This window comes from Sturnus vulgaris, chromosome 5 (genome assembly GCF_052056855.1).
Source record: "Sturnus vulgaris isolate bStuVul1 chromosome 5, bStuVul1.hap1, whole genome shotgun sequence".
In the NCBI taxonomy this organism is placed as follows: Eukaryota; Metazoa; Chordata; class Aves; order Passeriformes; family Sturnidae; genus Sturnus; species Sturnus vulgaris.
This window is the reverse complement of record NC_142247.1, coordinates 45,563,716-45,590,460: the sequence shown is the minus strand read 5'-3', so window position 1 is coordinate 45,590,460 and position 26,745 is coordinate 45,563,716. Positions and strand designations below refer to the sequence as shown.

Here is a 26,745-nt window from a genome sequence, read left to right as displayed (position 1 = left end):
TGTTAGCCTTCTATTTTTGGCAGTAAATGACGTTCGAGCCAGGAACTCAAAGCATTGTACTCCACAGAGCACGTCGTGCAGTTTGGAAAACAAGGCAAATAACGCCCCTCGCACTCTGATTCCAGGCTGAGGCACTCACGCCTCCAGGGCAATCCCAAAAGCTTCTTTTCCCTTTTTGTTTTTTTAAGTTTCCACTGAAACACTACGCGTTTCAAGTTATTTACCCTTCGTCCCATGGAACCACCTTTGTCTTTCCGGTCTGACAGAGCGGTCCCCAGCGCCTGACGAGCTGGCCATCCCCTGGCTCCTCTGCCCCCACATGATTCCCACACATGCCGATTTCCCCGTGGGCATCGCCCCCTCCCCTCGCGCACCCGGGCGCTGCCGGGGTGGCTGGCCGGGCGGCCGGAGCCTGTGACCGCGGCTGTGCACGCGCCTGTTACGCCCTGCCCGGGCCAACATGGCTGTGCGTCCGCGGTGCCCAACGGCCAGGTGCGCCCTGGCCCTGCGGCCCGCGCGCCTGGGCCGTTGTGCGGGCGGGCCGCGGGGCCGTTGTGAGGGGCGAGTGGGTGGGCAAGCTGGCGGACGTGTGGCGCCCGAGGGGAGCCGCGGGCCGCGCCGCCTCCGCGGCGGCGGACCGGTAGGGAACGGGAAGGAGCGGCGGGGAGGGACAGAAGGAGGGCACGCGGCCGACGGGGCGGGGACTGGCGATCCCGTGCGCTGTTTGCTCCCCGCTCCACCGCGATAGGAGGAGGGTCCTGTCCTGCCGCCTGCTACTGCCCCCTCCTCCGTGCGAGGGGACCGGGGCGACCGGGGCGGAGGCGGGGGAGGTGATGAGCTTGGGCCGGGGGCTGCGGCGGCGGCGCGGCTGCTGCTGCTGCTGCGGCGGGAGGCGACGGCGGGCCGTTGGAGGGTCTGCCCGGCCGGCCCGGGGCCAGGGGGATGCAGCGCAGGACGTGTCTGGTCTGGGTGTAGCTGATCGGAGAAGAGAGGCAGACGCCGCCCGGAGAGGCCGAGGAGCAGTGGAGGAGAGCCACCCTGACATGCCTTTTCCTCTCCCTCCTCTCCAGCGGCCATGTTAACCAGAAAACCCTCGGCTAGCGCCGCCGCTGGTGCTGCCTACCCAGCCGGTAAGGAGAGCGAGCGAGGGCCGCCGCGATCGCCGCCGGTGGGCCGGGCTGTGGAGGCCCGGCGGAGGGGGACGGAGGCTGGGGGGGGGGGGCTTGGGGACCCCGCGGCTGCCGCCGCAGAGGTGCCGTGTGTGTCGAACAACGATCCGCCCTCCCTCCGCGGCAGCCGAGCCCGGGGGGGGTGTCGGGGACTGCGCGCTGGGCTCCGGCGAGCCGCTGTTATGTGCGATGGCGAGTTCGCCTCGGGGGAGCGGGGCGAGGTGAGCGGGGGCCCGAGAGAAATCATGTAGGGAAACGACCCAAGGAGAATGGGGGATCGCCGCGAGTGCCGGAGCGGCTGCGTTTGACAAGGGGCAGCCGTGCTCGCCGCTGCTTCCCGCGGCAGACTTGTGAACTCCTGGCGGGTCTCCCGGCGGCGCCGGGCCAGACAGCTGGGGAGGAGGCGAGGGGCGCGGGCAGCCGTCCAGCCCCGAGGCGTGCGTGGAGAAGAGTCGGCTCGTTCTCCCGGTTAGGCGCCTGCTGGTGGCGGGTTAATCTCGTATGAAGGGTTTACCTGAGCGAGCACGGCCCGCCCGGGCTATTAGCCCGATCGGTGCGTGTGTGCGCCGCGGAGTATAGTTTTTAATGGCTTCTGCCCGAAGCAAGACGGGCGGCGCTGCCGGCCGAGCGCTGGGGCCGCCGCCGCCCCGACGGGCTCGCTTCTCGAGGGGCCGCCGCTGCCCGCCGCGCTCACCCCTCTGCTCTCCTCAGGCAGGGCTGGGGACAGCGGCCGCCCGCTGCCGTCTTCCCCGGGCACCGGAGCCACGGTCTCCCGGGCAGGAGCTGGGACCGGCCCGCCGTCGCCCCTCGCATTGCCGCCGCTCAGGGCCAGCATCGCTTCCCACACGGTGAGCCTGGGCAATGGAGTATGTAGACGGGGTACGGGGAAGGGGCGTCTGGCCCCGGGGTGTCTCGGCGCTGCTCGCCGGGTGTCCTCCGCGGCGGGACCGAGCGCGCATGAGCCCTCCGAGGCGCATGGTGCTGGAGCAACGTGCATTGGGTTTCTGCAGGCTCCGATGAAATGTGCATGCTTGTTGTGAGCCTGGGATCCTGTAACTGCACACATCGCTTTCTCCCTCCCCAGCTCCCCCCTCCTCCCCCCTTTAGTCTGTTTTTGTGTCTCATTTTCAGTGACAAATCCGATCTTTCAACTTGCATAGAGGAGATGTTCTGGTGAATGCATTTTTTGGGATGATTAAAGTGTCGTATGAACTGTGGTGAAAAATTAAGACTGCTGTCCCCTTTACATGTCTGATTAGCTCAGGCCGATCGCAGTAGTCCCTAGAAATAGCTATCGCTGTGCTCAGGGACAACGATTGGATGAATCTGCCTTTATTGCTTGCTGCAAGTAGTTTACCTGTAAAGACATAATCGCTGATGGCATGAAAAGGATGTTATTTTCCGGTTCTGTGATATCTCACGTTATCTCCCATGCCTAGTTAATCCACTAGGAATGAAACTTCCCAAGTGTGCCACTATATATGGATAAGAGGAGGTATCTCTGCCCTGAAGGCATGGCACAGTAGAGAGGCGGGTCCGTACACTGACATGTTAACACTAAATATCTGAAATTTTTATTGCATACATTTCCCTTTAAATTCTGAAAGATTTCATACTGACCCTGACAGGCATTGATGGCATACTTTTCATAGAATTAATGAGTTCTTCGTGGATGCTCACATACTATCTTTGTAAATATATGGCAGAGCTTTAAATTATAATGTGATTATAGCCTAGTGGAAGGTGAAACTGTGCATTTAGATATTAGTGTTTCAGTGACTTTTCATGTAACTTCAGGGGTAAAACATCTTACTCAAATTCATTTATAGCAAAAATTGTTTTAAATTAAGAAAAAAACAGTGTATATATATATATATAGGGTATTGTCAAAAGGAATGAGGAGTATTCTGCAAATTTGGGGTGGAACTGCATGCTTGAGATCAACTTCATTGTATATTTATGTAGCTAGAGTACATGTCTAAATTGTTCGATAGTATAAAAGGCCAATTTTTTTCACATTTGTATACCAGTCAAGTGCTACTTGATTTTAGAGATATGGCAACAGCTTAGGGTTTTTTAAAATAAAATCATAAAAGAAGGAAGCCTGGGTACCAATCATGCAAGTGCATTTTACAGTAGGCCCCACAAATATCAGAGGCTCACATGTAACAGAGCCGAGACTTAATTTAGGATTTATGAAAGCATGGTGGTCCAGCTGTTTATCTGTGACTATTTAGAAGTACAGAATACAGGTATTTTTATACAAATATTTTGTGTACGTGTCTTATACATAGTGTCTGTGCATATATATGTATGTAAAGATGCAGTCTTTATAAAAGCATTCAAGGGGTGTTCAAGTGTTACATTTTTATGTTTCAAGTATCTTTACAAGTATATGATTGTGTATGTGTGCATATGTTTATATGTAGCACCTTTATGTGCACTTATGGAAGCACACAGTTATGATCAAGCATTACATGGCTATGCATCACGTCCCTCTAGATTCTGACTGTTCTGTAGTATCTTTCCTTTGTGATAAAGAGCCTACTCTACAGTGTTTATTTAGCCTTGGATGCTATTACAGAAATGCCTCATACTGCCTTTATAGGTGGTTATTTTGTGATTGGCTAACATAACTTTCTGTGGTAAGGATCAGATATGACACCAAAATGCTGGATCTTAACCTGAAAAAAAAAGGGGGGGCAGTATCTGTTTGGTAAACTTAGGCCTGCTGACCTGAGCTGACACCAACAGATTGAAACCATTTGTTCTGTATCCCACCACTTCCTCCAATCAGACCTCTTTAAAATGTGTCCTTTTAGTTTTGTTAAATTATTTTCTTTCTTTGTGTTCATTTGTTTATCCTGTTTTCATCAATGTTGTATCTCTGTGGCTTCTGTAATAGCTAAAACCAGAGTATTTCTGTTTGTGTTTCAAACTTTCAGAAGATATGGTGTGCTTAAGTGGGTGAGTTGCTGGTGTTCATTTCTATATGTGTGCATAGTATGTATACTAGTTCTGGGAGAAACTGAGTTTGAATTTACATTTTGTTTAAGCTTAACGGTTTTTCCTTTAATGCAGACAGGGAAGAAATCAACTACCTGTCATACTTCTTGCTTGTGTGGTCCAGCCTCTGCTGAACCTGTGGTCTCCTATATCCTGTGGTCTGCTACATCCTACAGTGAAATTTCATTGTTTGGTAGATTATAAATAGCATGGATAGAAGAGAGGGGAAGATGATGTTTTACACCAGCTTCATAAAATGGGACAGAGGTTTGGTGGCAGTCTTCGCAAGCATAGCAGCCTTTGTTGCTAAGCAGGCAGGGTTGTGTGTTGTACAAGGGAAAGGTTTTGTTTATTTTTCTTTTTAATGTGCCTTCATCCTTGGCTTATTTGTGTTTTCTTCCATCCCTGTTTTCTTTGCCTTGTGGTGGAAAACATGAACCTATTTCCAACCCCTTGTCCTCTTAATTTTCCTTTCCAAAGTCGTTGCTGTATCTTTGGAAGCCTTAAGTTCTTGTCTTGATGATTGGAACCTTTTTCCATTCACTCTCTCCTATTTCATTATGGTGTTTTTACATCCAGTTGACATACTGCAGTACAGATTATCTTGCTTGCCTGCTGCTCTGCTTGTGTAAATCCCAGCCTGTCTGTGAGTCCCTCTTCCAGACTTGTCTCTGTCTTCTGCCTAGTCCTCTGTTCTTCCTTACTTGGCATGTATTCCTGCATTCTACACTGTTCCTGTTTCTCTTGCAGTATAGCAGTATTAATGTTTTTATCCTCCTGTCTAGTACTGTAAAACAACCCATTTACAATGCATGATTCAGTGCCCTCCCTCCTTCAATCCCTTTCTAAGATTTCTGTACAGCAAGACTATTTTCTTTTGCCACCAGCGTTGAATTTAATCCATATACTTCTGCATCAGTCATTAATCTTGCTTTTTTAAATTTAATTTTTAAAATTTACTTAAATTATAATGGAACAGAGATTCCTGGACTCTATTGATACAAATATCTGGTAGGTCACATGCTACCAGTTTTTGCTGTTGTCATCTGTTTTAAAGCAGGTAAAACCAAAGCAAATACCTTCTTATTGTGGTGTTTTCATGTATTAAATTGCCACAGAAATGCTGTCACATTTGAGTGGAAATAACTGTGCAGTTGTGACCTGGATTTTACTGTATCTAGTTTTCTTTGGATGTGTCTTCCTCTATTTAAAATTTGTATCTAGGGGGAATATGAGGCTATCTTAACTTTCAAGGGCTATGTGGATTGGCTGTGAAATTTGATTTCCAGATGATGACTGTGGTGCTGTGGGGACTGCAGTACTTTTGGGCACATCTCTCATATTTGTATAGTTCACCTAACCCAAGGGATTCAATTTAGTGTGCATTGACTATCATTTTGAGTTTCATCATGTGTAATAAATGCAGGGTGTCCCAGAAGTATTCAAACTCATTGCACCCCTAACAGAATGAAAAAATTTAAGAATCAGTATCACACTTGAGGCATAGTTTAGTCTGTGAAAATATTTGCTGTATGAAGTTATGGTTAACTTCAAAAAATAAGCTTATATGGACCAGATGCAATGACAGCAAAAATCCAAATGGTATGTTCCTTTTACCTCTCTTGTTGAGTCACAAGCTCAATAAAGGCTTAGTCTTTTTTGTTGTATAAAACCCATACTCACAATAAAACCATTAGGAATAATCCAGTAGTATTATTATTGTACTAATTAGCAAGTATTTTTAGTTCTGAATGGAGGAATGTTGCTGAATTAGTTTATCAAGGAAAAAGAAGGCCTTTTGTACATTTGCACAGGCTTTTGTTTTGTAGTCAACAGTGAAGCATGCTGCACCTGATACCATATGCCTTGTATGTGTTTGACACAGTAGGGCTGAAACTGGCACGCCCAGGTATGCTGTAAAGAAAGGGGTATATAGTGTAACAATTATTCTTTACTTAAGTTACTACTTTAGAACACTGTTTCTCCCTTTGTCCTCATCTGCGTGAAGTAATAGCAGATAATGACATCTTATTCCTGTGCAGCATTTCAGCAGGCCATCATGATTGCTGTATTATTAAGATTCATTTTACAAACCTTTTTAGATTTTGATTGACAGCAGAATCTTTTTTCTGTGGTTTTACTCAAAATAAAATGATAATATATACCTGAATCATGTGTCTGTCGTGGATAGTTTTCTAGGGTGCTAATAATCGCACGAAGTGACACGAATGATACTATTACATAATATCTTGATGCATTTGGATGATAAAGTTGAGAAGAAATGTATGTTCCTGTGGAGTTCAGTCCTATAAGTAGTCTTGTAAAAAGTCTTGAAAAAGATCAATGCATTGGGTGAGTGTACTGCAAAGAAATTGTAAATGGGTTTGCCACCTTGTTAGCAGGCTTGATTCATTTTTATGCTACTTCTGTGTTTTACAGTCTGTAGCCTAAGTATAGTAAGTTACTGTTCTACTTCTGCTCCTAAATCCATTCGTGAAGGCAAAACAAACCTAAAGAAACCCAAGTAATACCACCCTCAATTTAAAGTTTTGTTACTTTTTTATTTATTTATTGATCATAGTTTAGAGTGTAGTTTTGTTTGTTTTCTTTGGTGTATCTACTTCAAAGATTAGGTGAATGTTTTCGGCATAGTCATCAACTTCCGTAAAATGAACATACCAAAGTAAAAGTAAAATCTTAATGGTGATTTTGAAGTTACAAGAAACTACTAAGAAAGAAAAGAAAAGCTGCATTGTGACATTTGCTGTTATGTAATTGATGGTGTCAGAAGATTCAGGAAGCTCACCAGTTATTTCAATATATTTTATAGACTTGCAACAGTAGGTTTTTTACTATATATGCTACAAAAATATGTAAATCTCAGAAGATGTGTGTGGGTTTGAGCACCAACAATACAATATATAATCAGTAAGCTTCATAAGTGCATGCACGTGATCAGTTGTGTAGGTTGTTTGTTCTGGAATTTATGGGACCATATGCAGAAGCAAAATGGAAACATGTTATAAACCTCTCAGGCTTGTGGTTTTGGCTGAAAGGCTGATGGAGCTTCTGCATACTAAGAACACTTTGGTACTGGACTAAAAAGGCTGTAGTCTTTTGTAGCTTGCCAAAGCCTTTAGTTGTGGTTCAGGAACTTAGGGTGTTGCTGCTGAAGCCTGTGGAGCTTGTGAGCAGTGCTAGCCTGGATTTGACAGCAATCTCAGACACCTAAGTAGCCAGAAGTAGATAGGCAGAGCAAAGGACTGGTGAAAATCCAACCCTCATCCAGGTTGGAAATAGATGAGGAAAGTCTGTTTTTCATATGGACTTTGTATTGTGTCTTACAGCTCTAAAACACCTGTTAGGCTTTTTTGAAAGAAGAGTGGGCTCTCTTCTCCTGTGCAGCTTTTGGAATGGAGCCTGTGATAATGTGGTGTTTTTTACAAAGAAAACCAGAGCTACTGTCTGCATCTGTATTTGCATTCCCAAGCAGCAGCTGACTGAAACTGGCAAAAACCAGTCACTTAGAATTTGGGTTGAAGTTGGAATAATGCTGGTGATTTCATTCTGCTGCTGGAAAAAAACGCCAACCTGTCAGCATCATGAATCTGCCTGAAGATGCAGGATGCAGAGCTACATGGTTTACACTTTAGAATGTGTTCACAAATGCACTTTTAGAAAAAATAACTTTTTAGTCCCTGTTGGGAGGGAATAAATATATGGGTCTTTTCCCAAGCCCTGAAGAACTTCTCAGTACATATACTGAGCAAGCAGTGCTTAGGAAGGGTGGAAAATAGTTAACTGTGAAAACAGGTGACTTGAGGGAAAAAAATTCAAGATGTGAGCTGTGGCAATGAGTACTTGGGTTAAAAAGTTCTTAAAGATTACTTTCACAGTGATATTCTTTCTTCCTCATTGTGTACATTAGTATTGCCCACTCCCAGTTTGTCTAAATATGTTCTGCTTTTGTTCAATTAGTGTTGGAGAATAAATTTTTGTACCTAAAATTTCCTAGCTTGAATCTTTGGAATTGTATGTTTACTCTGCTGCTTCATTATGCCTTTCTAGCACAGTTCTGCAGTGCTGCGTGTGCTGAACCTATGATACATCTTACTAACTAGATCTAGTTCTTTTGAAATGAGTGATTTAGCAGCTCTTGGGGCATTTCCTTTTCTTTGCAGTAGCTGCTGTTTATGTAGAGGATCAGGGCAACCTTCAGGAAACTGCTACTGCAGTGTACCTCAAACTTGACCTGAACGAATTGCCTGTAGGCATGATAAGTCCTCTTAATGATTTAATTTCTCATGCTTTTGAGACGTTAAACTAGGAAGGGAGATTTTGTTAATTTCCTGTATATCTTCATTGTGCTTAAGTGTTACAAACATCTTTGTTCTGAATTGTGATTGTGTGGTAGTGCTTTCTATGGGATTGATCAAATTTGATAGTATGAGCCTAAACTTCTCTGCAAACATGCACATTCAGACTGCAATGATGTATGAACCAGTTATTCAACGTCAGTCAAAATGGAATCAGAAGAGCAGTCAACTTGGAAGAAGCAGTCCTCAAGAGCCCTTGTTCTTACATTATGTGAGTTTCAGAGCTGCAAATTTCAAAATACTGTCCAAAGGTGAACCTCATGTCCAGCTGGCAAGTCTTTGGGAACAAGTGACTGAATTTACAGAAATATGCTTACTTTATATCAGAATGATGCCTTAACAGAAGCACAGAGTATGCTTGAATCTGCCTTGCGTGTCTGGGTTTTCTCATTAAGGAAGCACTTTTGTTGTTGCAGCACAGATTTCATTGCCTCAAATCACAGCACACAACTGTCATTTTCTGATTTCATTTCAGCAAACTTAAGTGAACAGGGAATGTGTTATCCTTAGCTGCCTAGAAAAATATGGTTCAGATGAAAAGTGCTCTCAACCCTGGCTTGATCATCTGTCTGACAGTATCAGTGAACTTTTTGTTAGTAACTTGACATAAATATTAAGACTGGTGAATCAGCTGGAGAGGCAGCAGGGGAATTCTTCCCACATTTGTGTAAGACCAGGCAGAAGACAAACTAATTATCCTCTACTTAAGAGCAAATGAGGAATTCTAACACAGCTATTTTAGAGGCAGGTAAATTTTTTGTTTCTTCTTAAAAATAACAGGTTTGGAGCAATAGTTGTTTTTACACCCCAGTACTTTGCTGTTTGCTTGAAAATGCTGAATGCTGCTGTTTATTCCCGTGTATGCACTGTCAAGAACAAATTTAATTTCTAAATCTGTTAATGCCTTTTTTTCCATTCCTTTAAAATAAAGTTACTTTACGTTCCTCAAGGCAACGATTTGCTCTCTGCTCAAGTCTGCATAAGGCCCCAAATCTCATTTTGGTTTAAAGTTATTGTTAGACTGGTTTGGGAAAGTGCTAAAGGATATGCTTATTCTTCATTGATTGGAATGTTTTGCTGAATTATGACTGTCTCAGTTGCAAGCAGTAAGTTACATTCTTGAACTTCAGAAATGTGTGGGTTCTTTTCTTCTTTGTGCATGTCACAACACATTTCTTATTGGTTAAAAATGTATCTGGAACTTTTTATATACAGCAAATTTAGGAACAAGTTAAAATCTTGATTTCTGAGAACAGGTGATGAGAGCATAAGCCAGGTAAGTTCTAGCAGGCATTGTATGTTATATTTACCATCCTTAAAACTGCTGCTATTTTTTGTAAAGTCTGATGTCTCTCAAGCATGCGTTCTGATGCTACAGGTCTTCTGCCTTGAAGATTCTTGGATATATTGTTAGCTTCTCATGGTAGCACATTCATGATTGCCTTGTTGTAGACATTTTGGAGAGTCATGAAAATAGCATTTGAGAAACAAGAATGAGGAAATTCAATAGCATCCAGCAGTATCACAGTATACATGCTGTATTTTTTAGATTCTCTGTAAAAAATTGACATGTAAGAAGACACTTTGTTTTGAGGTGATTTAGGCAGAATGGAGGGTTGCAGTGTGAATGTTGAAGCACGGAGTTAATTTCTTTCTTTTTAACTTGGTATGCATTTATTTTCAATTTTAGGTTGGAGGCAGTAAGCACACAATGAACGAGCACCTACATGTTGGTAGCCATGGACAAATCCAGGTTCAGCAGCTCTTTGAAGATAATAGTAACAAGAGAATGGTTCTGACAACGCAGCCAAATGGACTTACAACACTAGGCAAATCTGGATTGCCATTGGTTCAGGACAGACAGACAGAGACTGCCCACAGGCGACAAGGGAGCTCCAGCTCTTTAAAATCTACAGATGGAATAGGGAAGGTGAAAGCCTCTGTTATCACACCAGAGCAAGCAATGAAGCAATACATGCAAAAATTAACATCCTTTGAGCATCATGAGATTTTTAACTACCCTGAAATATACTTCTTAGGTCCAAATGCAAAGAAGCGGCAAGGTGTGATTGGTGGTTCAAACAACTGTGGGTATGATGATGACCAAGGGTCTTACATACAAGTACCCCATGATCATATTGCATACAGGTATGAGGTCCTGAAAGTTATAGGGAAAGGAAGCTTTGGGCAGGTGGTGAAGGCCTACGATCACAAGATGCATCAGCACGTGGCGCTAAAAATGGTGAGAAATGAAAAACGTTTCCACCGCCAAGCTGCGGAAGAAATTAAGATCCTAGAACATCTCCGGAAACAAGATAAGGATAACAACATGAATGTTATTCACATGTTGGAAAACTTCACATTCCGCAGCCATATCTGCATGACATTTGAGTTACTGAGCATGAACCTTTATGAATTAATAAAGAAAAACAAGTTTCAGGGCTTTAGCCTACCTTTGGTTCGGAAGTTTGCCCACTCAATTTTACAGTGCTTGGATGCTTTGCACAAAAACAGAATCATTCACTGTGACCTTAAACCTGAGAACATTCTGTTGAAACAACAGGGTAGAAGTGGTATTAAAGTGATTGATTTTGGCTCAAGCTGTTACGAGCATCAGCGTGTTTACACTTACATTCAGTCACGGTTTTATCGTGCACCCGAAGTCATCCTTGGTGCTCGTTATGGGATGCCCATAGATATGTGGAGCTTGGGCTGTATCCTAGCAGAGCTTCTGACCGGTTATCCACTTTTACCTGGAGAAGATGAAGGAGACCAGCTGGCTTGTATGATTGAACTATTGGGCATGCCTTCTCCAAAACTCTTAGATGCATCCAAGCGAGCAAAAAATTTTGTGAGCTCTAAGGGTTATCCCCGCTATTGCAGCATCACAACCTTGTCTGATGGCTCTGTCATACTTAATGGTGGACGCTCTCGGAGGGGAAAACTGCGTGGCCCACCAGAGAGCAGAGAGTGGAGTAATGCATTAAAGGGATGTGATGATCCCCTCTTCCTTGACTTCTTAAAACAGTGTTTAGAATGGGATCCTGCTGTCCGTATGACACCCAGCCAGGCTTTGCGGCATCCCTGGCTAAGGAGACGGTTGCCAAAACCTCCAACTGGAGAAAAGGCTTCAGCAAAGAGACTTACAGAGAGTACTGGTGCTATAACTTCAATTTCCAAGTTACCTCCAACTTCAAGCTCAACTTCAAAACTGAGGACTAATTTGGCACAAATGACGGATGCCAATGGGAATATTCAGCAAAGAACAGTGTTGCCAAAACTCGTTAGCTGAGTTTGAAAAACCCAATGCTGTTAATATAAGAGATACAATGTGGCTGAGCCTTATTTGTATGAAAAATCAGCTCAGATATGCATTTTTATTTGCTCAATAAATCTATTCATTTGTATCTTTCAGCACTCATTTTAAATGTAATTTTAAATGTTAATTTTTTTTTTATAAAAATATGGGGACAATGCTTTAAGTTTTTATACATATTTTTTAAAATGTTTGTCTTCTACAGTACAATTAGCCTTACTGTAACTAATATGACACAGTAATAAACATCAGTGGCAGGCCACTGGTTACAACATGACTGTCATGCATTGCAGCATGGTATCAAAGGTATTAACCCTTCTCTTCCATGGTTCTTATTAGTTTTAACCTGGGGTAAATTTGAAAGACTACCTTTTGGATCTTATGGGTTTGGTCTGGATTCTGTGCACACTCACATCTGAGACTGACTGGACTCCAGGGAAAATACTCAAGGAATACAGTTAAGCACTTGTGAACTTGTAGTTTAAAGTGGAGCCATAGCATGTTCTATTGTCATTTTTTATGTGGTAGCCCAGAGAAAGTCATGGTATCACTAAAAATACTGTCATCTCATATGGAATGCTTTCTCTATTTAAAAGTAATGGGATTTGATTAAAATGATCATTTAAACATAATGCAAAATATAACATCGGGGCTAAAATGACTCTCTTATCTTGCATGCCATGTGGTAGAGTGAGAGGAACAGGCAGTCTTGGAAAGCATGAAAATGGCAAAATTGTTTCTGTTTCTCGGAATTTGAAAGTGGCTAATTAATTGGTAAAGCAAATGTTCTGAACTTCATTTCAGGTCTGTGACATTGAGCATTCACACAGGTACTCCTTTTTTTTCATTTTTGGTTTTTTTTCCTCCCTCTCTTCTTTTCTGTTTTTTCTAACGTGGAGCTTGGTCTCCCAAAATCACATAGGCAGAAGTGCTCATTCTGTCAGTTTTATACTGTAACTTCCAGACTGTTAATCTACATGGATTTCAAGGTTGCTTTTATTTCCTCAGACTGTTTGAGCGACTGTGTCTTCTGTGGTACACTTCAGATCAAATCTGCATGTAGGGGCAAACATGATGTTACTACATTGCTTCCTGTAGAGGAGTACTTCACCTTAGACAGCTTAACTGTAGAAGGAAAGATCCTCCGTGGAAAGCTTTTCAGTTGGAAGATACTATCCTAGATAGTTTCTCATAAGAGAAAATTATCATAGGAAAGCTAAGCACTTGGAATTTGATTTAATCTTTGGCATTTGTAGATGAAAATTAACTTTGAAAGAACAGTTAGAGATATGTGTAGATTTGTTCACGTGTGTCTGTGCTAATGCTTGGTTTTTCTTTCTTTTAACTGCATTCATGGAAGAAAGATGGTCTACTAAAGAATAGGATCTAGACCTATGAGACAGATATTCACATGTTGTAGCATGTTTTCAACAGGAACATTTTGAAATCTGAGATCAATATTTTATTGCGTACAATGGCTATGGTCTACATTGGATTTATAAAACATATGAAAAGGGAATTTTAAACAAAGTAGAACAATTCAAAAGGGTTTACGGATGTTAGAACAAGACATACTAAAATGGATTGCATTAAACCTCAGTAATTTTACTTATAAACAATATTTATATGCACAGATTTTACTGAGTTACTTGTACAGATTATGAAAATTGCTTGAAGCATGGTCCCTGAGAGGCCAAAGAAGTTTCTGGTTAAGTTCTTCATATTCATTAATTTACCACTTACAGCTTAATTTTTGTTGGTTTGTTTTATTTTTAATTTAATGTAAGACTGGGGGAGGGATATAAAGAAAAAAATGACAGAATTCTCAGGAAGCATGTCGCTGAACTTCTTGCCAAAAAGTCAACACCTAAAGAAGCTCCAAAATAATTTCTGAGTAGAGGATGTTATTTGTTGATTGATAAATACAAAAATTAGACTGTCAGTCAACCGTTTTTCTTACTTTTTAAAATAAAAAGATAATTTTCTGCCTCTAGTCAAATTATTTAGTGTTAACTTTTCACAACTTTATACCATATGTGTAAGTGCAATATGTAAACTTATATGAAATCATGTTAAAAATGAAATATAATGCTTCTAAGAAAAGTGGGGTTTAGAATATGAATATCCAGTAAATTATGGTCAGTAAATTCTAAGTCTGGAAAAGAGATAATTATTAATTAATTATTAATTTTAATGTAAAATTAACTCTCATGACTGTGGGAATACAATACTATGTATTTTTCTACAGTAACAGGGAATCTTTACTTCCTCCACCACCTACTTGGCTTTACCACTCCTTTCTACCTTAACTCTTCCTGCAAAAGTTGGGAAATAGGGATGCTGATGTTAAGGGCAAAAGAAGAGTCATCTCCCTTGATATTTTTTAAAGCAGACATTGATACATGTTCCTGCCTTTTGTGGCAGCTTAAGGTGAAAACATGCATCATGTTCATGGGTCATTAATGGGCTACAACCAGTAAATTTTCTTTTTCATGTAACCAGTTCTTAATGCCAATAATGCATTTATGATCCACCTTCTTCATAAATGCTACTGGAAACTTAAAGGCCAAAATATAGTGTGAAGAGTTATTTTTTTAACCCAGATACAGTGGGACTTCCTCTATACTAAAGGAGCAGCTACATCAAGGTTTTTAAGTGATGTAGCTGCATTTTATTGTAGCTTATTTATACCTGTAAAAGAAAGGGGAGGGGAGGGGGGAAGTACATTGCCTCTTGCTTTGATGTGATTTTTACTCTAAGGGCTCTGATAATTAGACTGATAGAAGTTGGCTTGGAAACAGTACTTAGTCTCACATGTTAGCATTGTCTGGGGATGTCTGAGCTATTTTCAGATTTAGTAACAGCGCAGCATTGTCTTTGGTTGCAGTCTCACTTGGCTCAGTTTCTTGCACCACTGGTATGTTCATTACCGCTTAAGTGTTAGAACAAGAGAGTGATGCAAGATGTGTAGAGTAAGGATAGAGGATGGATTGTACCCTTGGTGTTAACAATGTGCCTTTTGTTACTAATGCATCTTGGCCTCTTTAACCCTTGGAATACTGCTTAGTAGGGATGAAATCTATTTTTATGTGCTATACCTGTCTTAAAACATCCTGTTGATGATCGAAGCCTTAATAGAAACAATAAGGCAATCACACTACTAGAGTGGAGAGGACATTGTTCTTGTAGTACCGTCTCATTAAGGGGTTAAAGATGGCCCTTCCTCATTGGTTGTACTTCAGCATCAAATTGATTTTTTTTTTTTTAATAATTTTTTGTTGTCGTGACACTAGATGGAAATCAACTGTATTTGTAAAAATTTACCTCAAACTCTTTAGTTTTATAGTGTGATTTAATTCCAGGGCATTTGGTATGAACCAAAGTGCATTCCTTTTATATGTGCCTGGCTCTTATAAAAGTGACCAGGGATTTTTACAATTTGGGTGCAAGGCACTTAAGCCACTTTTAACTTGGTAGGTGGTTTGGAGTTACAAATGACTTCATGGGAATGTTGAAAACACTTAAGACATAAGTAGCATCAGGCAATATTAAAATCTTTAAGAAAGGGTGTGCATTATTTAATGCTCTCCATTTGTTAATTTTTTTTCCATCAGTAATACTTGTGATAAATACAAACTCTTTTTACAGTCAGCAAAGATTAGAATATTTCCCAGTGTAATGCTATGGTAGCATTTCAATAAAATAACATTTGTGAATTATTGTTTCTAGGGCCTTGTACATCTCTACCAATTGTAATTATTCAATTCAACTGCTACAATTGCATCTAAGCAGTAGCTTGGGTTTTTATTGGGCAATGACTTAGACACATGACTGTAATATGCTGCAACTGTGTGTACTGAAAACATGTGAAAATTGATTGAATGTGGACTGTGTATATATTTATGTATAATTTTCTGTGAGATGCTGCTGTCGCCACTTAACATTAAAGATGTTGTAGTGGGTTTTAATCCTAGTGGCCAGTTTTATCATACTGTATGTATTGTACAGCTGATGACAGGAGTTAAGACTGTTCTAGTGACTATTTGTTACATTTTATTGTTGTGGCCAGAGATCATTTCAGAATAAAACTTTATGTCCTACTTTAATTCTGTCCACTGTACGTTGGGTTTTTTGTAGTCATAAAGAGAGCCCTTGGAATGCTGACATTTCTTTAATGTGGAAAGGCAAAGGCCTCTCCTAGCCTGATGAGTCAGTGGCAGCAGTGCCTTTGTCCCCGAGCTTGCTTGTGTGGTAGGTATATAGCAATCACTCATTCCTGGAGGATGACTCTTCTGCTTTGTGTCTTGACAGCCTTGAACATTGCCCAAAGACTGCTTTTCTTGTGGTTTCTGAAGTTCTTCTTAGGACTTAGAAAGTAATATGTTTTATATTTTTATTTGCCTCATATTCGAGGGAAAAGATCTTTGGCAGGAATTTTGTGGACGTGGCTGTTCTAACTTTTTTCAGCTGCTTTTGAAAGATTTTTTAAAATAACAGTAGGTCTGATTTTATAAGAAATATGGTCTATTTCTTAAATCTACTTTAAAAAGACACAGATTTCTGCTCTTAATATTTGTGTCAGACTGAGTTTCCAGAGCTTGTCAGACTATATAAAGTCGCAGGATAATGAGAACATACTAAACAGGCTAGACTGAGCTAAGTTCTGTTCACAAATACATCCAGAGTAATTTCACTGTTTAGTGCAGAACTGTCTTGTAAGTGGTTGGCCACATTCTCTACTTGGTAATGTCCATGTGCACCCAGAGCAGTTTCTCTGAAAAGCTTTCTGGTTTGGATGAGCCCAGGCTGAAATCAAGGGATATCAATTGGACTTTTTTACTGTCTCCTATTCAGCATAATTGGCAGATTTTAGAGCACAAATCCGACCAGTATTAAATACAGATAAATACAGTTTACAGCCCCAAAAAGCAGTTAGCTAGACATTACATCTTTGTGGCCTATTTGTATGTGACTGTGTTCTTCTGAGGACAAAGGCTTTTTTTTGGTTTTAGTTAGTTGAACTTCTTTATGGAAAAAAAATTTAACTAACTCCAGCCATCTAATCCTCTTGTCAGCTTTTGCACTCTTTTGTCACCTTTGTTTTTTCATTTGAGGAAGGGTCAGGGCCATCTCAGTTGATTTCAGTTGTCTGGAAGTTGGCTTTTCGCCTGTGCCATTTGCTGAGACTCCCAGTAGCTGGTGGGGAATTTGTGTTGTCCTCTGCCAGCACTTCCTAGCCTTTAAAAGCTGAGATCCCTCCCTCAAAAGGCACCCTTGCAATTTCACCGTGAATGACAGTCTGTAGTTGCAGTTATCTCTGCAGTGCTTCCTTTTGTGAAAAAACTGTTTCCCTTTAGATACCAGTTGTGCATCTGTTGTTTTTTACAGAAAACCCCGTAATGAATGCGTGAAGTGTAATAATCATCAGGTACTGTGTTGTTCACTAACAGAGGCTGTTGCTTCTCTTCAAAATGCCATTTTGTCCTACTTTTAAAAGATCTGCTTATTGAAGGATCCATCAGGAATTTTGCTCAAAATTTGAAAAATGAAAAAGGTACTGTGGAATGTGTCTGTATAGGGCTGCCTATGGTCAGGAGTTGGTATGGAGAGGGAAAAAAGGCACCTGTAAGACAAATAGGGCTAAGTTTTGTGTAAGCATGATCCTTATGGGGTTCAGTGGAGGTTTAGGAATTTCAGCAGTGTCAGGTTGAGAATGGGAAAGTGTTAAAACTCAGTGTCTTAAATAATTTATAAACTATTAATTCCGTGGAAAAACATTGTTTTGAAAGCCTGTCATTTAAACTCTGCTAATAATTAAAGGATAGCATTAAAGAACTTTTCCTGTAGCTAGAACGTCATAAACATTATTATACATTTCTTTTTCAAAATGTGATTTATAGTGGTGTTACACTGCTAGCATAATCTTACATTTTATATTTTATTGTTCCTGAGAGGGAGAACATTTCTTCTCTTTTTCTGGAGTGCATGGTACTGGACATGTCCCAGCCATCAGATATGCTGTATCAGAGTGAAAGTGGCACTGGTAGAACTGGTTTCTGCTCCTTTGCAGAAATCCTCTGCAACTCTTGGAGCTGGGGTTTCTCTGTGTCATTTTCCCTCTTTGATTTTGTCTGCTGTTTGCTTGCTTGTTCATTTGTTTGTTTTTAAGAAGGGCTTTCCAGCCTTTGGCTGTGGTGAGTCTTGGGTCTCTGCCAGCTGTTGAACACATTGGGATAGGGAACACTGCAAAAACAATGTTTCTTTAGCTTTTTCCCAACAGTAAACAGAAAGTCTAGCTCAGTAGCAAACTCCAGAGACAGGGAAAGCACATTTACCTCCAACTGCTGCGTCCACACCAGCTGTTAACCTTGCTGTTTAATCTTCTGCATGAAGTTCGGTGGAAAGGCCAGGTGCTTCAGAACGAAATAGCTTGTGTCCATCACTTTGAGGGAGAAAATGAGACTACAGTGGAAGGTCATGACAGCTTTTTTGAGAAAATCTGGGATAGAGATGGAGCTAGGGAAGGTTTTGTTGAGAAATTCTTGTACTGGAAGCTCTGCATAACACTGTGGGAAGTGGCAAATAGTGTGTTCTTGCTAACAGAGTGGGAACTGTTTCCTCTGTTTTGCAGACGTTTTCATTTATTTGTTGTGGTTTGGTTGTCTGCAAGCTGCATGTAGCTATGCATATCGTAGGTACCTAAAGATACTGTCTGGAGCAGCTGCAAACTGTTAAATACTATTTTATCACTAACATGGGCACTGGGAAATCCAGAGGTTCTCATTCAGAGATGAGACCACGTGACCCGACATCGTGGCACCTGAAATCCATTTAAGACTGTCTAAATGCGAAGCATTGCTGTGAACTGTTAAAATCTGATTGAACATAGTAAGAGAGAGAAATGTCCAGGAAGCAGAAAAGAAATCGACAATTGTTTTTTAAAGACTTTTGAGCAGGTTTCAAGTATCGTACTGATTAATTTAAAACTACCTCTTTAATTAATAAAAGTGGTCTGAATAAAGATATAATAATATTTTTATTTCCGCTTCAATGTGGCAGTAAAAATTCCACATTTAATTATTTTTTTCCCCCAACTGTGGATTCTTGCAGACACTACAAATACACTTTCTTCAAACCATCTAGGTAAGATATCTACTCTAATATAAGCTCCTGATGGATAAGCAGGACCCAATATTAAGGAATATGTATGTGTATACAATGCATATGTATAGGTATGCATGTGTGTACATATGTATGACTCTTCGAAAAACAAACCAAAAATTCTGCAGGCATTCTTTGTAGTGCTTTACCGGGGGGGGCGGAAAAAGTAGCATTTTTTTTCCCTTTGCCTCTTTGACGTTTCAGTGTAAGTCCAACATTTTTGCATTACACACACATCAAAGCCATGTCTCACTGCTGTACTCATTTCACCATAGGAGTGCACTGCACACAGTGAACCTCAGCTTTCCTGCTGGAGGCAGAGGGTGCTCAGTGAGCAGCAGTCAGGTGTCAGCATCCATGACAGGTATCCTGACACATTTTCTGAAGTGGACCTTCATCAATGAGAGAGCTCTTTTGTAGCTTACCCTGCTTGGCAACTGAAATAGTTCCTTTGTGGAACTAAAGCCTGAGCCCATGTGCTTAGACTTGGATTTGTAAACTTCAGATGAGAAAGAAATCCTGAGTCAGAGTTGTAAAGTCCACAGCTGGAATTAAAAATGGGTTTCTAAGCATCTTAGTACTTGTCTCACCCAACTGTGACACTTATGAAATGGCCTTTAAGATTTGAAAGACTTTTCTGAAGGTCTGCGCAGAGAGTGCTTTGCCCAAGACAACCCTTGACTGATGGCCCTGTCTCCACTGCTCACAGATGGCATTGCTGTTGGCTACCTGTGAGGCTGGTGCTCCTCTAGCACTTCTGGCTTCCTCAAGGTACAAAGAACACTTAACGGACAAAACCACTGAGAAGCGTTGCTAAGGAGAAAACTAAACCTTTGTATCTTGAGGGCTATGCACACTGCACAGGAGACAGCACTGCTCCTTGTCCGGGCGTCAGTCCTGTGAGCTGTTCTTTCCCGCTGGACCTGCTCCTCCACAGACACCTCCCAGTCCTGCCAGCACCCATCTCTGTGCCCTGCTGGGGTGGACCAGCACGTCTCATTCCTCCTGAGCTATCATGTCACTGCCTACAGCCGTGTGTGCAAATTTCTTGCTAAATGCAGTGAACAGCTGGTCTGGTGCTTCCAAGGTGAAGTTGCTGCAATAGGGTACCTGGCAGGGTGCTGCAGCCCACCAGTGTGGGCCCAGCTGTGCACCTGTAAAGGGGTGGCACTGGCCTTGCTCCCCGTGGGGTGCTCCTGTCCCTAACACTGTGTGGAGGCAGGGACAATTTCCCTGTCCTTTGGTGCATAGCAGAGCCAAAGTGTGATGCTTTGGTGAGTGCTCATGCTGCAGGAGGAGGAGGAAAGTTCTCCCTACCCTGGGACTGATACCATCAGGCAGAGCAGCTTAGCACCTGTCGGGGGGCGGGGGGGAGGGATGTGAGGAAGATGTAACGCACTGTTCATTGGCACAAGGGGGCATGTTTCAAATCACAAGTGTTTGCAGATGGCCTGTCTTAATTAGCTTTGACAAGTACCTAAGTTACTTTAAGGTACACCACAAATAGGATCCTGAAGGCTTCATTTTTTGTCACTTTTAAATAAAGTTTTTTCCCTCCTCCTGCTACAGCGTTTCCATGTTTTGTCCATATAAGGCTCTTGAGAAGAAATAAGATCTTTACGTAGCTTAGGAGCTATATTTTGATTCACTAAACGATTTATAAATAGGAGGTAGCACTTGCCAGCTCTCTTCACATGTTGATTGAGAATTGCCTGCAGCAAATCAATGCCAGCAGAGCTGACAGAAAAGCACACTGGTGCCTTCTCGAACCAAATACCTTGGAACCCCAAATTTCCTCCTTTCTCATAGTGACTCAGACAAATTATCTTTATGGCAAATGACTACAGGAGTTACAGGTTTTCGCTCCAAAAGCCATTAGCAGAATACTTACCCATGCAGTTATTGATGGTCTATTATGTGGGAGTAGTAGTGCTGGCAGCCTTGTTAGAACCTCTGAATGAACTCTGTGTGAATAGAAACTGAAGGCAAGTGTGCCTCTACCTTTAATGGATGCAAAGCAGAAGCCTTTCCACACCTGGTAGAAGACACTTGATCTGATTGCCAAAAAGGTGGTCCTGGAGTGGGGTCACTTGGGCAATATGAGAAACAGAAAAAAAGGGCTGCTCTGGGCCTTTGAGGAGATACAATTGGGGTTTTTTTTCCTGCTCTGATGTAATTATGGGCTAACAGGCACCTGGAATATTCTGGGAAAGTGTTGGGCACACAATCCGTCTCAGCTGCAGCAGAGAATAAATACAGGACTCTTTGATCCCAGTGTTTTGGTTTTCCCTTGGCTGAGGCAGATCTGTGTCTGCTGAGGTGGACCTTGGCTGAGGTGGATCTGTGAGGTGTCTGCTGGGCAGACAAATTCCCCTTATGGATAAAATTGAGGAAATCCTTGTGAGCTACCCTGTCTGTAGATGGGCAGGTTGGGGAGACAGGGAGCATGGTTATTGCAAAAAAGTGCAGTAGGTAATAAACAAAGGATCACTTTTCTTGGTGATTTCATCCAACTTTCTATTGCATTGGACTTTGGTATCAAACCACAATCACCTGCTTGAGCCACGAGTGCCCTATGTAGAAAAAACCCCAGATATAAGCCATATAAACTCAGGAGATTAGAAACAGAAGTTATCTGTGGAGTGCTATTTCATTTCCCTCATGGATCACAACTTTCAGAGTTTCATATTTGTGTATTTCTTTTCCAACCAAGACAAGCCAAATTTTTCTAGGAGCATAGGGCCTAAAGGACATCCACTGTCACAGCAGATATCATTTAATAAAATCCCTTGTCTAAATGTACGGTTTACTACAAAAGTAGTCAGCTTACTAGCACCTACTGCTTCTGTAGAAAGACTGCTATAAAACACATTTTCTCTGATGGTTAGAAATGTGCTTTTAGCTTAAAATAGTTGATTTTTTTCATGCTATTTGTTCTCATGCCAACATTGGCTTATGGCTTGAATGATTCTTCTGCCATGCTGGTATTTGGACATATAAAGTGTAATTGTATCCCCCTCAGCCTTTCCTTTGCTAGGCTAGTGCCATTAAGCTATATTTGTCTCATCAGTAAAACTAATTCCCCATGCTTGTCCTACTAGATGTTTGCACCCGTTCTGACTTCAGTTCAGCTTTCTTAGAGCTGTGGTTGGCATGCTGCTAGTAATCCCACCAGGGGCATGCACAGTACAGAAAACACCCCTCCTTGCCCAATGCTGTATTTCACCCAGAGCATTCCAGGATTTTTCTTCTCTGTGTCATGCCAGCAGCTCCATTCAGACCATTTTTCAGTTATTTGGCTGCTCCCCTGTCTGTCCTTCCTTGTGCTGTGCACAGATGATGAGATGCAAGTTACAGTAAAATTTCTCTTGGCTAGTATGTATCTACTTGGCTTTGTTCAATTAGATTTCCATTGCCTTATTGTGAGAAATGAAACCTCATGATTCTCATGAGTATATGTAATTTGAGCAGCTGGAACTTTTATGAAAACATTAGAAATTATATTACTGTAAGGAAAAAATAATCATACTCAGCATTTACTTTTCAGAGATACGTTTCAGATGTGATGCAGTTGGCTCTAATCAATATTGGTGCATAAAAGTGTTGCCATTACACCAGAAAAAAACCTTATGTTGCCAAGTCTTATGACTTCAACTGGTGTTTTTTCCTCAAATCCTCTCTCCTAGAATTGTTATTGCAAGTTTAATTTTCTAACTTTTACTGAAATAAGTTTCTAGTTTCAGAAAGAAATACGTTGCAAACCCCAAATCCAGAGAACAATTCCTTAAAACAATTCCTCTACTTAAAAGGGACAGATTACAAAAAGAAAGCAGGTTGAATTTGCAGAGCATCTAGCAGTAGTGATAAGGTTTTCAGAGCATTTCAGAGCATTTAGTCATTCAGTGTTACCAGAAGATATGAAATAGTACAATTTGTCAAAAAAATCCTGTTTTTCTACACATTTAATTGAGAGTTGCTTCATGGAGAGCCATCAAGTCAGAAGTGGTGAGACTTGCTGAGCCATACCTGGCTATCTTTCATTGAAATGTCTTATGCTGAGGGCTCAGGTACACTCTTCTACTCTAAAAAGACACCAAGAAGGAAGATGATAAGAATAAAGCAGCCATGGAATTTAGGAAATATATAAAATTGCTGGATTGAGTTTAGTGCCTGTGAGGAACTGATAATGAGGCTGAACTTTGCAATGCATGATCCTATCATGGGTTATGAGAAAGCCACATATGGGCTGGTCCCTGCCTTTGCCAATTCCCACTCATGTGCCACTCATGAAAGGGTTGCAGCTGGTGAGAAGGGTTGGATATGCCAGGTTTCAGGCTTCAATAGGATTCACAAATGAGTTTAAGACAAGGTTTGAAGGCTTGTCTTCACAGGTGGTATGTTTAGACAGTATTGACCCTTACTGCTGTCTGTGGTGTACTATGTTCATCCCAAATGTAGGGATTTCTCAAAAAAAAGCAAAGATGCTTTGATGACCAGGAGGAAGCTTCAGTGTAGGTGTTCACTGCCTGTCCTCTTTATACTGTTTAACAGGGAACTAAGAATGGAGTTTCCTCGCAAATAAAGGCTTCTGCTTGGGATTTTTTCTGCTCTTCAGTACAAAATTTCCAGGACAAGCTAAGAGAATGCAGTGAATGTAAGCAAAGACAGTATTATGGATGACTAAATTAAAGTTGGAAAAAAAACAATTTTCAAGCACATTTTGAGTATTTATTTTGAAATACAATCAAAAGCAGGCATTTTTAAATCTTAGGTTTTATTTTGGTTTTATTCCTGCACTTTACATTTTTTTTTATCCCTTTTCAGTGCTTGCTGCTTTTTTTAATTTTTTTTTCTATTTTGCCACAGGAGCCTGTAGAATGAAAAAAACATTAAAAGTGAAAAGTTAGAGGAAGTCAGTTTAAACATGAAACTAAAATCACTGCAAAAATTTTGCATAGAACTTTCATTTTCAGACACACGCAAAATTTGCTTGAAAAAAAAGTCAGTTAAACAAATGAAGCATATCTGCATTTGGATTTTCTGTACAGAGAGGTTTTATCTGACTCAAATGCTACTAAGATTTTATTGTCTATTTAGCTTAATACACATAAACATTTCTTATTGCCAGGGTGGATTAGAAATCATGTTCAAAGGGCTTCTGTACAGCTTCTAATTGCTCTGAGATGTCACAAAAAGTAAGGATCTTAAGCCCAAAAGAATTCTCTTTGTGTGGTGACAGGAAAACATGACAGTATTGTGGTCTGACATCATGAATGCCAGGAGAAGACAACCAAGGCCCACTGCTGAATAAGTCAATATTCACACCCAAGGGTTTGCTTTATTTTTCAAGGAGGGCTTAGGGAACTTGCAAGTGTGTTTTTTTCCCAAAGATACTGTTTACATTAAATGTGTTTAGGAGAATAAAGGTGTTTCTACTTGACAATGAGCATAGCCAGGTGCAACTAAATTTTGGTCCAAGGCTAGAATAGATTTTGGTTTTTGCATTATTTGTCGACTTGAGGGTTAGTTTTGTTTTGTTTTGGTTGGTTGGTTGGTTTTTTGCTGCCTTTCATACCAAGGTCATTAGGAAAAAAAAAATGACTTTAGCTTCAAAATGGGCACGGGCCAGGCTCATATAGCAACCTGCTCTAGGAGCTGGATGATTTGTGTACACTGGGTGATGCAATAAACCAGGGTGGAGGAGGAGCATGGATTGATTACTGACAGCTGCTGTCCAGCTGATGTAATTCGGTATTAGTCAGTGACAGGCAGAAACTATAGAAGATAGAAATGATAATTGGGGAGCTCCAGAGATAAATAATATATCAAAATGAATTTTATAGTAGGGGTCAAAAGAAATTGAAGACAGTCTGAGTGTTAATTCTCTGAGGGAGAAATTGACAGATTGTTTTTGTACAAACTATGCAGGGGGGAAATACAGGCAAATTAAATGTAAATTGAGAATACAACATTGTTCCTACTACCTGGAACCAAAGTAAGAGATACACAGGAAATTAAAAAAAGAAAGCATGTTGTTAAGGAAGTCAATAACTGAAACTGGCGTTGGATAACAGTGCCAGAGAGGTGCTGGGTAACAGCAAAGGGGGGGTCAGTTGTCACAGGTCGGTGCTGTTGTACAATGTATGTATTGTATAATCACAGTAGAAGAATGTCTTCTTAGTAATCAGCTCAGTTTCTTGCCCATAGTTAGGAGTTGATTCATGTCTCCGAAATATTTTGTGTGTCTGAGGGAGGGAAGGACAGAAGTGGCAACATGGGATATCGTTCTGGCTCCCACAGGTGCCAGGGACTAACCCACAGGGTGGCTAAAACCATTCCCTACTTACTGGGCACCCTGCATCACCTGGTGCCACTCTGCAGCTGCTTCTCGGAGGCTGTGTTTCCAGGAGGAGGAAAGCCATCAAGCCCCATGCAGCTTGGAGTTCCCAAAGGAAAAACTGTGGTGTTTCAACTAAGCAAATTTAATGTCTGTTTCTCTGGGATTGCTTTTAAAAGCATTTCTTGGTGAAGCTCTTCTTGGTAAAGCACAAGGTGACTATTTTTTCCACAAACCAGTCTATAATTCTGCAACTGTTTGTATTTGGGTTTTATGTTTGCCTTACTTTGTGAACTCTGACTAGTCAACTTCATCCAGACCAAACTTGGTATTTGAATAAACATGGGCTTAGGAATGAGTTGTTATAAGACTCCGAAAATGGCATGTTGCTTAGGTACACTAAAAAATTTTCCACCGAGTCTTATATTTTCAAAAATGGTCTCTAATTTTGTGTATCCAAATTTAGTCTTCCAGAGTCTGACTTTCAGAGGTCTTGACTGCCCCCAAGTTTGAGCGTGTATACTTCACAGTCCCCAGAATAGCTTCTCCAGGCCAATCTGCTTCATTGCAGCCCATGTTTTGTGCTATTCTGGATTCATAATTTTTCATTGTCTGAGAACTGCTGTCTGCAACATATAAAATGTTTTCGACACTGTAAGTTTTGTGTTCCCTAAGTCTGTGAAACTTTCTTTTCTGGAAACTTTACTATTGTCTTGGATCAAAGGTTTCCTTCCTATCCAGACCCAGGAAAATAAACAAAATACTTTCATTTTCCTTCATAATCACATGTAGACTGCAACTATGAGAGCAAAAGGAGAGATGCTCTAACTACTTCAACTATTGAGATGAGTAACTCAGAGAAAATCTCCTTTCAGCAAAATGGGAGAGGAGAATCAGAAAATAAACCACTTTAAATATTAGATTTTTGTATGCTAACTTTGCCAAAAGAAGGGAGTTTGCTGCTTTGTCTTTTCCCCTTGTGTTCTTGCACTTTTTCACAGGAAGCATTTCTCAAAAGAGAAATTATCTCATAACAAGTTAAAATGTGAATCTCTCATGTGCAGAGATTTTGCTGTGATTTAGGGAAAAAGAATGTATATGTGGTAATGTACCAGTTTCAAAAAGTAAACAGAAGAATACTGTGGTGAAATGTACTGATTGTAGGAATAATGCTCGGTCTTATTACTGGATTCGATGCTGGGTGCAGGTAGCATTAAAAGAGGCTGGAAAACCACAGGGACTCTGTAGGGATTTTTTCCTCTTTAAGGCAAAACAGTCTGACTCTCCTGTCAGTTATATGCAACTACCAGAGCCAGATGAGAAGCAATAACATGACAAATAAATGCTTGCCACACATGATAGGGCCAGCCTGTGGCTAAA

General features: G+C 41.2%; 1 protein-coding gene across 2 annotated transcripts; it reads left to right on the top strand.

The window, feature by feature from the left end:
• The first annotated feature begins 797 nt into the window (after nt 1–797).
• DYRK2 (dual specificity tyrosine phosphorylation regulated kinase 2) lies at nt 798–15,973 on the top strand. Of its 2 annotated transcripts, XM_014892057.2 has the most exons (3): nt 798–1,130; nt 1,881–2,017; nt 10,242–15,973. In XM_014892057.2, the coding sequence occupies exons 1-3, from the start codon at nt 1,076–1,078 to the stop codon at nt 11,841–11,843; spliced, it is 1,794 nt and encodes a 597-aa protein (XP_014747543.2). In that variant the 5' UTR covers nt 798–1,075; the 3' UTR covers nt 11,844–15,973. The 2 variants fall into 2 exon arrangements, with proteins under 2 accessions (XP_014747543.2, XP_088021743.1); XM_088165617.1 differs by lacking the exon at nt 1,881–2,017 and having other exon boundaries at nt 823–1,130.
• The last annotated feature ends 10,772 nt before the right edge of the window (nt 15,974–26,745 follow it).

Excerpts from the sequence above, each read along its gene's own strand:
- DYRK2 (XM_014892057.2), top strand. The coding sequence starts at position 1,076 with ATGTTAACCAGAAAACCCTCGGCTAGCGCCGCCGCTGGTGCTGCCTAC. Across the intron at positions 1,131-1,880 it reads TGGTGCTGCCTACCCAGCCG|GCAGGGCTGGGGACAGCGGC; the intron begins GTAAGGAGAGCG and ends TGCTCTCCTCAG. Across the intron at positions 2,018-10,241 it reads CCAGCATCGCTTCCCACACG|GTTGGAGGCAGTAAGCACAC; the intron begins GTGAGCCTGGGC and ends TTTCAATTTTAG.